Source organism: Macrobrachium rosenbergii, chromosome 9, assembly GCF_040412425.1.
Source record: "Macrobrachium rosenbergii isolate ZJJX-2024 chromosome 9, ASM4041242v1, whole genome shotgun sequence".
Lineage (NCBI taxonomy): Eukaryota > Metazoa > Arthropoda > Malacostraca > Decapoda > Palaemonidae > Macrobrachium > Macrobrachium rosenbergii.
The window spans coordinates 43,058,239-43,070,799 of NC_089749.1; the positions used below are offsets into that span (position 1 = coordinate 43,058,239).

Consider the following 12,561-nt stretch of genomic DNA (forward strand, 5'->3'; position numbering starts at 1 on the left):
CGCACACTACCTCGACCAAACACTTGAGCCTAACAGAAATGATAATGAAAAATTCAGTAAAGGGACGATGACGTTTTTCTCGTAAGAGTAGGATAATCCTAAATATCTGATAGGTCTGCATGTAGGACAGAGAGACAGACCGTGACGAGTGTAACGCCTGTCTGGTTAAACACGCTCAAATGAAACAAGTGTTTAAAGATGATAAATAAATGTAACACCTGCAAATTTCGTTTCAGTCAGGTAGTTTTCCTCTACGTTGAGTTGATGGAAGACGTGTGCTGCAATGTGTGTCTGCTGATTAGAAACTCATAATAATTTTGATGAATCTGATAAATACAACAATTACATTCTAACGAGGATGATTAGTATGATAACAATCTCCAGCACGAGCGAGAAAAATTTTTTGAAAACGTGTCATAAAGAACGAGGCTTGTAAACATATATGGTGTAATAGACTCAACCATATAACTCTTAATTGATGTATTTTCTTTCTAATATCGTTGGATACGCTTTTCATTGAAGACCTTGAAATTCGAAAGGAAATGAATGAGGAGATTCTCTTCTTCTTGTGGGATTCGAACCCATGCTGGTTAGAGAGGTGACATTAGTACTAAGAGACTATCTTGCATGATGGGGCGAATGGCATTCTGTTTTGGAAAGCCAAAGCTTTCAGTTTAAAATATATCTATAAAGATCAGGAAAAAAGGTCAGTGGCCCAGCTACAATGCAAAAAAACTGGTGACTTTCATCATAAATCTTTCCAACGCAAAGCGAATGAGCCTTCAAAACGTCTTTGCGTTTTTTATGGCGTCAAAGAAACATTTTTATTTAGTCTGGAGAGTCATACACAATTTCCTTGGTTTTTCTTACCTCCATGTCTGACTGCTAAGTTATTCAGGTTCCATTGCTAGTATGCTTCAGTCATTTTCAGTAATCATGGAAGTGACGTTCTAGTCATGCTAAACAATCTTTTAAGATTGTTTAGTATGAATATCTACGTGTTATGAATAATAATGAAAGTAGGTATACCTTAGTTTTACCAGACCACTGAGCTGATTAACAGCTCTCCTAGGGCTGGCCCGAAGGATTAGACTTATTTTACGTGGCTAAGAACCAACTGGTTACTTAGCAACGGGACCTACAGCTTATTGTGGAATCCGAACCACATTATAGTGAGAAATGAATTTCTATCACCAGAAATACATTCCTCTAACTCTTCATCAGCCGGCCGCGGGAATTGAACTCCGGTCCATCGAGCGACAGTCTGAGATGATTATGATAAAGTGGAATACTCAATATGAATATCTTAATAATAATAATAATAATAATAATAATAATAATAATAATAATAATAATAATAATAATAATATGATTATAATAAAGTGGAATACTCAATATGAATATCTTAATAATAATAATAATAATAATAATAATAATAATAATAATAATAATAATAATAATAATAATTGTTTAAAATAACATATTTCACGTCTGAAAACGTTCAGTGATATAAATAATGGTTCAAAATAGTGTGCTTTATATTGTCACCACACTGAATAAAAATAATCATCATAATTCTAAATCGCCCACACTCTCTCCCCGACAGAACAAGGCCGCAGTGAGATACCTCGACTTCAAAGGCGAGGCCGCCGTCAACTCTTCCAAATTCGACTACAGCGGATTTGAAAGCGTCGACCTCTACCGACGGTTTAGGTTCCTCTCAAAAAAGGGCCCCGGAGCCCTCGGTGTCGATGACCTGACTAAGGTGAGACGGTTGAAATGTTTCCCTGTATTTTGCTGCTCTATTTTTTTTAAGAAATGGAAATCTCTTTTACATAAAAATGAACCCAAGCCGCATTTTGTAGACTTGAAGAACCGTAAAACGCCTCTCATGAAAATTCTATTCTTCATGATAGCATATAAATTCCTTTGTCATATTAAGAAGTCTTCCAGTTGTTCTTCATGACGGAAAAGAGGCAATGCAATCTAGTAAGAAGCATCAAAATTTTGTTCCTAAGATGAGGCCTCACAAACGCCGCGGTCAGCGCGGCTCCAGATCTGAGGCAAATGTCATTTAATTCACTTTCATTCTCTTCCGGAAAACGTAGTATAAAGACCACCAGTCCAAGATGGAGAATATATACAGCACAGCGACCATCTGCGACTACCACGACCCAACCCAGTGTGGACTCACGTTGGAGCCAGGTAAAAGCCTCAATTTTTCCAGTCCACATCAACCGACTGGTTCCTGTATAATGATGGGGTAACGCAGCAACGGTTTTGACACCGAATTAATTTCAGATTTCATGACATCTTTGCTTGATGTGGGTTGTTGGGAGAAGGGAGGTGGGGCACCATTTACAAAGTCCAGTAGAGGGGTAATGCCGTTAGTGCACAGCGACCGGTAGTTCCTCATTGGACGGGTGGGTACCGTTCTCAGCTAGCACTCTACTGGCCCAGCTGTTCGATTCTCCGACCGGCCAATGAGGAATTAGAGGAATTTATTTCTGGTGATAGAAATTAATTTCTCGCTATAATGTGGTTCGGATTCCACAATAAGCTGTAGGTCCCGTTGCTAGGTAACCAGTTGGTTCTTAGCCACGTAGAATAGATCTAATCCTTCGGGCCAGCCCTAGGAGAGCTGTTAATCAGCTCATTGGTCTGGTTAAAGTAAGGTGTACTTAACCTCGCGCGGTTCAGCATAAGCATTACCGGAGGCTGTTTGCAGCGTCCCTTCATCCCCTAACTGCAACCCCTTCCATTCCTTTTCAGTACCTCCGTTCATATTCTCTTTCATCCCTCTTACTTACCGCCCTCTTCTGAGAATTGATTCAACGTTATTTCCAGAGCTGAATGACCTTTGACCTAAATTTTCATATTCCAGTTCCAATTCCAACCACTGACAATGAGTCTGACACATCGTGCGTAGGCAGTACCTGGCTGATCTATGCAGTCTCACTGGGTCCATCTGTACGGATTCCTGCCTCATACTTTTCTTTCATTTCCTTTAGTCTCGTCCCACATAGGTAGCTGATCACCTTAACTTAAAATAACTTCAATTGCTTCCTGTCGCTTAAGAATAAAGTTTCCATTCGAAATAATTAATAATAATAATAATAACCACAATCATCATCATCATCATCAATAGTATGGTAGGTTATTGTTATACAAAAATTTCTTAAACCGCCAAACTTTTATTGACCACGAATGCCTAGACGAAAGGACTCAGGGGAGATTTTCTGAAATATTATTTTAATTTTCGCCTGAAGGTTTTTCATACAGTTACTCTCAAAGTATTATGGATGTCATGAATCAGTTATTTAATTTTTAAAAAGGAACGTTAATACAGGTCTAATGCTCTCTGCCGAAACTAATAAATCTCTCTCTCTCTCTCTCTCTCTCTCTCTCTCTCTCTCTCTCTCTCTCTCTCTCTCTGATCTTGAAATCCTCTCGCTCTTTCTTTTCTTGTTTTTAAAAATTTCTCTATCTCTTTTATTGTCTTTTAATCTTCTTCCTGTTTTGAAATCCTCTCATCCTCTCTCTTCTTTTTTCTTAAAATAATCTCTCTCTCTCTCTCTCTCTCTCTCTCTCTCTCTCTTCTTCTTCTTCTTCTTCTTCTTCTTCTTCTTCTTCTTCTTCTTCTTCTTCTTTTCCTCGAAATTTTCAACAGACATTGAGCTCATCATGGCGACCTCTGAGGACTGGGAGGAGCTTCGTTATGTCTGGGACCAGTGGCGCGAAGTGAGTGGGAAGCTGATGAGGGAGGATTTCATCCAGTTCGTAGAGCTTTCAAATAAAGCGGCAGCTCTCGATGGTGAGTTCTGGTGGATACATTATTAGTATCAAACTTGTTTGGAACTGACTAAACATTTTTTTCTCTAAGTGCTAGGATGAGGATGGTAACCATTCTCTTTCCAGGACACTTAGCGAGGGAAATGACTCTCTAGCTACCATTTTCGGGATACGAAGGCATTTCCGTTCCATTACCTCCCCTATCCCATGAATTTTGCATTTTCTAAGTTTCCCTCTTCTGTTACCCCTTCCCCTCAAAAGTTCTTTTCAGCAGCCTAACCTTTCCTAATATCTCCATATGACCAGACCACCTGAAAGCTCTCTGAACCATCTTTTCTCCTATGGGTTGTAGTTGTGTAAATTATATATATATATATATATATATATATATATATATATATATATATATATATATATATATATATATATATATATATATATATATATATATATATATATATATATATATATATATATATATATATATATATATATATATATATATATATATAAAGAGACGAGGGTAGTCTGTCTAGGGCTTACATATCATCTGCTTGTTGGCAGGTTTCCGCGATACGAGCGAGTACTGGCTGAACAGCTACACCGTTGATGAGCGGGAAGCCGCTGCCTTCCAGGTCGCCAGCCCTCTCAGCCAGGATCAGTTCCAGGCTATGACAGACCAAGTCTGGCAGAAGGTAAGATGGAATTTATTATTCAACAGTCGCCTCTTTCCATTTTCGTGATTCTTTATTATTGTTAATGCTAGGAAATCGATGAAGTTTGTCTTTTTTTTTTTTTAAATGAAGAAACAGATTTTTGGCCCTCTGTAGGTTCATAGGGCAGGCGCTGATCTCCTGTTTCTTAGGCCGATAGCCAGTCGGGGGACAGGTCCCAATGCCCATTTTAATTCACTTATAGCTACTGACGCCATCCCCTGAAACTTTATCTAGTTTTATGAATTTTTTTTAATTGACAAATCAATAACGTGGTGAAAGTCCTACATACTTTCAGCGTAGAGAACCCGAACGCCTATTTCGATTTAGCGAATACTCGAGAACTGCATTTCATATTACGGCATTGCATTTCACTTCCCATTTCGCCGTTACGCTTTCGATTTATTGGGTTTCATTTCCCATCTAGATGCGTTGGGTGCGCTTGCATTTTCCACGATTTCACTTGCATATTTAGGCTAGCGTTTTATTTTTAAACTTCATAGGGTCCCCTTTTAGCGGGTTATAGTATACCCATAGCGGTAGTGACGTCACCGGATTTATCATTTTCAAGAGTGATCAACTTCACACTTGGCTTCAGTTCTTCACTGCTCTTTATTAGATTCATATTTTCTGACGTAATTGAAATCAGCCACTAGCGTCACTGAATACAGAGACTCACACTCCAACATTTTTTATGCCAGTTATTATTATTAATATCATTCAGAAGATGAAACCTATTCATATGGAACAAGCCCACAGAGGCCATTGATTTGAAATTCAAACTTCCAAAGAATATGGTGTTCATTAGGAAGAAATAGGAGGAGGTAAAGGGAAATGCATAAAGAAGACATCCCACTTATTAAAAAACTAATTAATAAATGGATAAATAGATAAAAAAGTATTAAAATGCAAAAGGAGAAAAGTCCTTGCAACACTTGCTGGCTGCTCCGAGTCACACTCAGATGTCTTCGTAGGTCAAGACTGAGACTTACTCTTTGAAGACTGAACTTTCGTGCTGTTGATCATAAACATACAGTCTGATTTTCTGAAATGGATTAACATTTCTAAATAACGTAATCCTTTTTGGTCATTTCTTTGAAAATGCTAATTCAGTCCATGACTTTTTCTCCAGTCTTCTGAAGTAAGATATTCTTTTATATTTGAACATCAGGTTTCTTTGGTTATTATCTGAGACAGATAAATCCTGTCACTTCCAAAAAATAAATGAGAAGTGAATAAATAAATGATCAAATAAATAAATAAAAATAGAAGAAAGTGATTCTGGGTTGAAGTCACTTCATTTCACTATAAGAATAAAATGGTAAAAAATCAGGTTAAGCGAAAAAGATGAGCCATCCAGTACACTGGAGCTGCTCTATTCGCGTTAAAAAAAAGACCGTTCTTGATAGATCGTATGTACCGGTGACGCCACAGCTGAAACGCCAACTGTCGCTCCGAAGAAGCGACAATGACGTTCACAACGATTTTCCATTAAAATGTTCTGTTATTCAATCTATCATATTTCAGTGGTCCACAGGATATATTTCAAAAAACGGTCACGTTACAAGCGTCGACGAACTTATTCCAAACGGAAACATGTTTCAGGTATCGAGGAAACAATAAATTCAACTTCAAGTATGATTCTAACGCCGAAGGGGCAATAATTCAGAATCGAACGCGTTTCAGGTGTCAAAGTAACGGTAACACACACACACACATGCCTTAAGTGTCACTGGAATTCAAACTCAAACTTGTTTAAGAGCCGACTGGAGGCCATTCCAAACTCAAATACGTTCTTGGAATCGAGGTAATAGAAGTTCAAACACGATTTGGGTCTCTACAGATCAATAGTTCAAACCTGAATGCGTTTCAGGTGGTCTTTTAAACTTAAATGAGTTTCAGGTGTGGAAGGAACAGTAATCCAAACTCTAACGTGTTTCAGGTATCGGCAGAATTGTACAAAAAACTGCACTCTTGGGTCCGATGGAAGATGGCAGACGTGTACCCCGAGCACATAGACCTGACGGGACCCCTGCCTGCCCATATTCTCGGTAGGCGATTTCTTGCTTATTTAACTTCCACCTACTGTTTCATAAAATGCATTTGACGCAGATGCATAAGTCATGCGTAACAAAAATACTAAATGTTAAAATGTTAAATCTCTCTCTCTCTCTATATATATATATCTCTCTATATATATATATATCTCTATATATATATATATATATATATATATATATATATATATATATATATATATATATATATATATATATACAGTATATACAGTATGTATATCTATATCTATATATAAATTTCTGACTCACATCAGGATCGAACCCAGGCCATTCAATTGAAATGATAAGACCTTTGCTGAGTCGGGAAGTTGGGGAAAACACGCTGGTATGCAAGGCAGTCCGCCTTCCCAGGTAAAGCCTTACAGTAGGTACAGTGGTACTTAGGTTCCAAATTCTTTTATGACTTGTGTGGTTTGGTTGGTAGCGGTCTCGTCTTTCAACTGAAAGGCCTGGGTTCGATCCTGACGTGAGTGAGAAATTTATTTCTGTTCCACACGTGATTGTGTGTTGATTATTATTTATATATATATATATATATATATATATAATATATATATATATATATATATATATATATATATATATATATATATATATATATATATATATATATATATATATATATATATATATATATATATATATATATATATATATATTAAAACAACAGTTTCTTTTTAACTAATTTTAACCTTGAAGATGCAATGAGGTATTGCGAAACACCGTCGGCAAAATAAACTGTTGTTCTAATATAAGTACCGCCTTTTCCTGGATGCCCCTTGATAGCTACTATGAAGCTTACAGCTATGTGACCTTTTTATACATACATACATATATATATACATATATATATGTACATATATATATATATATATATATATATATATATATATATATATATATATATAATTGTATGTATATATTGTATGTGTGTTTACATACCTGCGAGTTTGTACTGTTTGTGAGGCTTAACCTTCAGTCTTCATTTCAGAGCAACTGATAAGAGTAACCAATGATTTCAGACGTGATTAAACATCGGACTTGACTTATCTATTAAAAGTGATTAGGTTTCGATAAAGGTCAAACTGACATCCGATAAGAGGGTCACAGTGGTCCATTTAGCGGTGGGATTATCTGTCATAAGACCGGGGTTTTTCTCTCAAGAGCAGATTTTTGATAAATCAATCATGTTTTTCGATAAATAATTTTTTTTTATCGCACAGTCACCAGGTATCGTTGACAGATTTTTGAAGAAGTTGATTAAAAATGGCGATAATGCTAATGGCAGGTACTGTTGATGGCTTTTATGAAGGTCACATGAAAATAATGCAAAAACAACAACAACATACATGAAAATACGCACACAAAAACAGTATATAATATAATAACATATATATGTAGATATTTATATTTATATATATATAAATGAATATATACATATATATATATATATATATATATATATATATATATATATATATATATATATATATATATATATATATATATATATATATATATATATATATATATATATATGTATATATATATATATATATATATATAATATATATATATACATATATATATATATATATATATATATATATATATATATATATATATATATATATATATATATATATATACTGTATATATATATATATATATATATATATATATATATATATATATATATATATATATATATATATATATATATATATATATATGTGTGTGTGTGGTGCGTGCTAGTGTCTATTTTTAAGAAATTAAACGTTACGAACGACATAATTTTTCTTTTATTGTAATTAATCTTCACAGATGTAAGGTGAACATAATAAGTTCAACAACAGTCTCATTAAGTAATCACAAGAGGTAACGAGAAGTAACTGGATATTTTAGAGAGTTCCAGGCCGCGGGTCCGTTGTGACAATATTTCATTTCGAATCTCCCCGACCAGGGAACATGTGGGGTCAAGACTGGGTCAACATCGCTGACCGCGTGATGCCCTTTCCGGAGTTTCCCACCTACGACGTCAGCGAAAGCATGGTGCAGAATGTAAGATGCTCTCTCCTTTTCCCAATTTTTCCGTTCGTTCAAAGAAAAAATGTCAGAAACAAATAATAATTGATAATATTATAATTTTGATTAAGCTAACGTATTTATCCTAAGTTATATAAAACTTACATTTTGTGTATGAATGTATATGTATATGTGTGTATATATATATATATAATATATATATATATATATATATATATATATATATATATATATATATATATATATATATATATATATATATATATATATATATATATATATATATATATATATATATATATATATATATATATATATATATATATATATATATATGTATATATATATATCCTTATCTGTTACAAGGGGTAGCTCCTGAAGGTGTTATCTTTCAGGGTCCCAGCAACCCGGCTTGGATCAAGCTGCTAGTCCCTTGCCCTATTCAAATCTGGGTACAACCCATCAAAGTCTACTAACTACCGAGTGGGAGTTTCACTGCTCAGGCCACAGAGACGCCATGGGTTTTCCCCTTAATCACGTATTTTTCTTTCCTCTTCTTCGTCCCCAGGGCTGGGACATCCAGCAGATATTCGAATCGGCCGAGGACTTCTTCGAGAGCATCGGTTTATTCCCGATGACCCAGACATTCTGGGACAAGAGCGTCGTCAACCAGACCGAGTGGGGCAAGGTCATGATGTGTCACGCCTCGGCCGAGGATTTCTGTCTGGGGTCAGAGGGGGAGGACTACAGGTAGGAGTACCCCCTGTTTCGTAATGATCACTTTACACGAGTAATGAATGCAGGGAAGAATCCTGATTGACACAGGGAGCGGTGTTTGATTAATTAATTTAGGTCGAAATCTGAGCTGTTTTGGAACAGGAACTGTATTCGATTAATGATTTGGTAATATGAATTTGATAATATGAACAGGATCTAATTGCTAACGGATAACAACCACGTAGGAACTTTATCGCTTTGTAACAGGAGCTATGCCTATTTGATAACTCATAAACAAGAAGGATTTGTATCACTCTGATAATGGCTATCTCTGTTAAAGGTTCAATATGCAGTGAATTTACCAGTTTGATAAGAGTTGTATGTTTAAAAAGGTCAGATTTCTACCTGTTTGGTAATACCTGTCTCTGTCATATGTTAAAAAGGCGGGAACTTCTCCTGTTTAACAGAAGCTGTATGGTTACACGGGTAGGAGTTTCACCTATTTGGTGATAGCTGTGTCTGTGAATGATAACATGTGCAGGAACGTTAACTTTTTGGTGGTAGAAGCTGTGTCTGTTCGCTACAATAAGTAGTCCATCTACCTGACAGAAAATTGCGTCGGTCTTTGCTCGTGAAAAACACCACTCTCTTCAGCAGGACATTGTGACCCTGTCCTGAAGGTGTTCATTCCCTTTGCCGTCTTTCAGGATCAAAATGTGCACCGAGGTCAACATGGAGGACCTCGTGACCGTCCACCACGAAATGGGCCACATTGAGTACTTTATGGCATACAAGAACCTGCCACACGTGTTCAGAGACTCAGCCAACCCAGGTGAGTCTGAGGGATAATGACAAAATGGCAATTACTTGTGGGGGTGGGGGGGTAACTGCACCCATCAGCATATTTAATAGCTCCCACGTATGGTAAAAAATGAGCAGATAGGTTGAAAGAGGGTAAAATTAATATATATATATATATACATATATATATATATATATATATATATATATATATATAGATATATACACATATATACACACACTTTGTGCAATATATAAATATATGAAGCAATAAAATACATAAACGATTGCCTGTTGGGTCTTACCCCACCCAGGCATCCACGAAGCCATTGGGGACCTGATCGCTCTGTCGGTGTCCACGCCCAGCCACTTAGAGAACGTGCTTCACCTAATGCCAGGGGAAGGCGTCAAGTCAGGGACATCGTCCTCCTCGGAACACACCGACGATGAAAAGAGGGACCTTAACTTCCTCATGAGAATGGCTCTCGAGAAGGTAATATAATGGGCGTCATAACGTCGAGGACATTAGCGTGTAAAGTAAATAAATAAATAAATAAATAAAATAAACTGAATAAATACTAGAATTTCACTTTTATGCAACGTTTCTTTACCTCTTTTCATCTGACGCTGCTCCTCCTCCTCCTCCTCCTCCTCCCCCTCCTTTCCAGATCGCTTTCCTCCCCTTCGGATACCTGATCGACAAATTCCGCTGGGGCGTCTTCGAAGGGTCCATCCCCACTGATCAGATGAATGCCGCCTGGTGGCAACTGCGACAGGAGCTGCAGGGCGTCACTCCTCCAGGAGGTTCCAGGGGAGAGGAGTTCTTCGACGCAGGAGCGAAATTCCACGTCCCCGCTAATGTTCCATACATCAGGTATAACACACAACGTCGGAGGTTGACATTTTCGCCATGATTTTGACGAGGGCTTGGAAAACTGCTACAGCAAATAATGATGATAATTACTAAACAGCTGCTGCTACAAAATAATCAATGCTGTCTATCCAAATGCAGTCAGCAAAACAGAAGAATCCACCTTCTAGTCTTATGTTTACTAGCATTCACCTTTGAACACTCTCCACTCACAGTAGCCTTCAAACCTTTTCACCAGACCACAGTTTTTCTTCCCTATCACCAACTAGCATGGTATCAGCCACAAACATCAGCTATTTTACGGTCCAGTCATTAGCCTTCCCGAATCTCCTGCCCTTTCCCTTGATTTCTTATTACAGGGAGAAATGAATGAAAAATTTATTTCACCTTCAGGTACTTCGTCAGTTTCATCACGCAGTTCCAGTTTCACGCTCACCTGTGCCAGGTGGCCGGGCATCAAGGGCCCTTACACAACTGTGACATCTACAACAACAGAGATGCTGGCGCTGTACTCAGGTGCGCATGTGACTGATTACAACTTTCCTCAGTTGTATAAAAAACAGACAAATCTTTTTCATGTGTGTATAGAACAGATATATTTTTTTCTTGTGCTTATGAAATTGGTTAATATCTTTTCTCATGTCTGAATAAAAGAGATTAAATTTTTATCAGATTTGCATAGAACAAATTAAAACTTCATACAGAACAGATTGAGATTGCTCTCAGACAGGACAAATTGCAATTTCTCTCAAATTCCTACAGAACAAATAGGTTATTTTTAGATGTGTCCGAAATACATTAGGGTATTAAGTTTTCTGTTCTGTCGCCCGCTATAGAATAAAAGGATAAAAAAAATAGAGAGAGAGAGAGAGAGAGAGAGAGAGAGAGAGAGAGAGAGAGAGAGAGAGATAATTTTCATTATTCCATGATTCCATGATTTAAATGCAATGTCCATTATCTATGCGGCTTTGGACTAGTCTTCGGGGACCATATTGATTCCAGTTACTCCCGTTGTAAAAAGCGTTGGGTCCCATTTTCCAGGAACGCGCTCGAGCGTGGGTTCTCCGAGCCTTGGCCAGTCGTCTTAAAGGATCTGGGTGGATCTCCAGACATGGATCCACAAGCCATCATCTCTTACTTTGATCCTCTGATCCGATTCTTGGACGACGAGCTGGCTAAAGCAGGACAGTGCATTGGCTGGGGAGGTAAGGATGCATTATGTTCCTCCAGGGTAATAATGGTTTTTTTAAAGTCTTTTGTGGATCCTGAGTTTCTTGCCTTTCTGGTAGGTTAGTGAAGAACACGAAGAGGGCAGTGTTGAATATTAGCGAAGACTAAAATCTGTAGAAAAGTGCAATGAGAATAGTTATAATGCTAGTGGTATAGACAATCTACATCAAAATACACTGAGAGCTTTGGGTAAAACGCAAGTGATAAAGGAAATATACAGAAAATACGTTGATTTTTGGCAATAAATGTTAGCGGAGACTGTCGACTGCAAAGTATCTTGAGAGTTTGCGTTTGATTGTTAGTGATAAAGAAA

The 12,561-nt window shown here is 37.0% G+C and overlaps 1 protein-coding gene across 1 annotated transcript in view; it reads left to right on the top strand.

Annotated features, from left to right (window-relative positions):
• LOC136841739 (angiotensin-converting enzyme-like) overlaps nucleotides 1-12,561 on the top strand; it is a 45,460-nt gene that overhangs the window by 15,530 nt on the left and 17,369 nt on the right. The window contains exons 3-14 of the mRNA XM_067108993.1: nucleotides 1,607-1,765; nucleotides 2,109-2,205; nucleotides 3,671-3,814; nucleotides 4,357-4,487; nucleotides 6,448-6,556; nucleotides 8,547-8,644; nucleotides 9,198-9,379; nucleotides 10,054-10,178; nucleotides 10,462-10,640; nucleotides 10,816-11,021; nucleotides 11,412-11,534; nucleotides 12,060-12,223. Coding sequence (XP_066965094.1) covers nucleotides 1,607-1,765; nucleotides 2,109-2,205; nucleotides 3,671-3,814; nucleotides 4,357-4,487; nucleotides 6,448-6,556; nucleotides 8,547-8,644; nucleotides 9,198-9,379; nucleotides 10,054-10,178; nucleotides 10,462-10,640; nucleotides 10,816-11,021; nucleotides 11,412-11,534; nucleotides 12,060-12,223 — 1,717 coding nt within the window. The remainder of the gene's footprint in view (nucleotides 1-1,606; nucleotides 1,766-2,108; nucleotides 2,206-3,670; nucleotides 3,815-4,356; nucleotides 4,488-6,447; nucleotides 6,557-8,546; nucleotides 8,645-9,197; nucleotides 9,380-10,053; nucleotides 10,179-10,461; nucleotides 10,641-10,815; nucleotides 11,022-11,411; nucleotides 11,535-12,059; nucleotides 12,224-12,561) is intronic.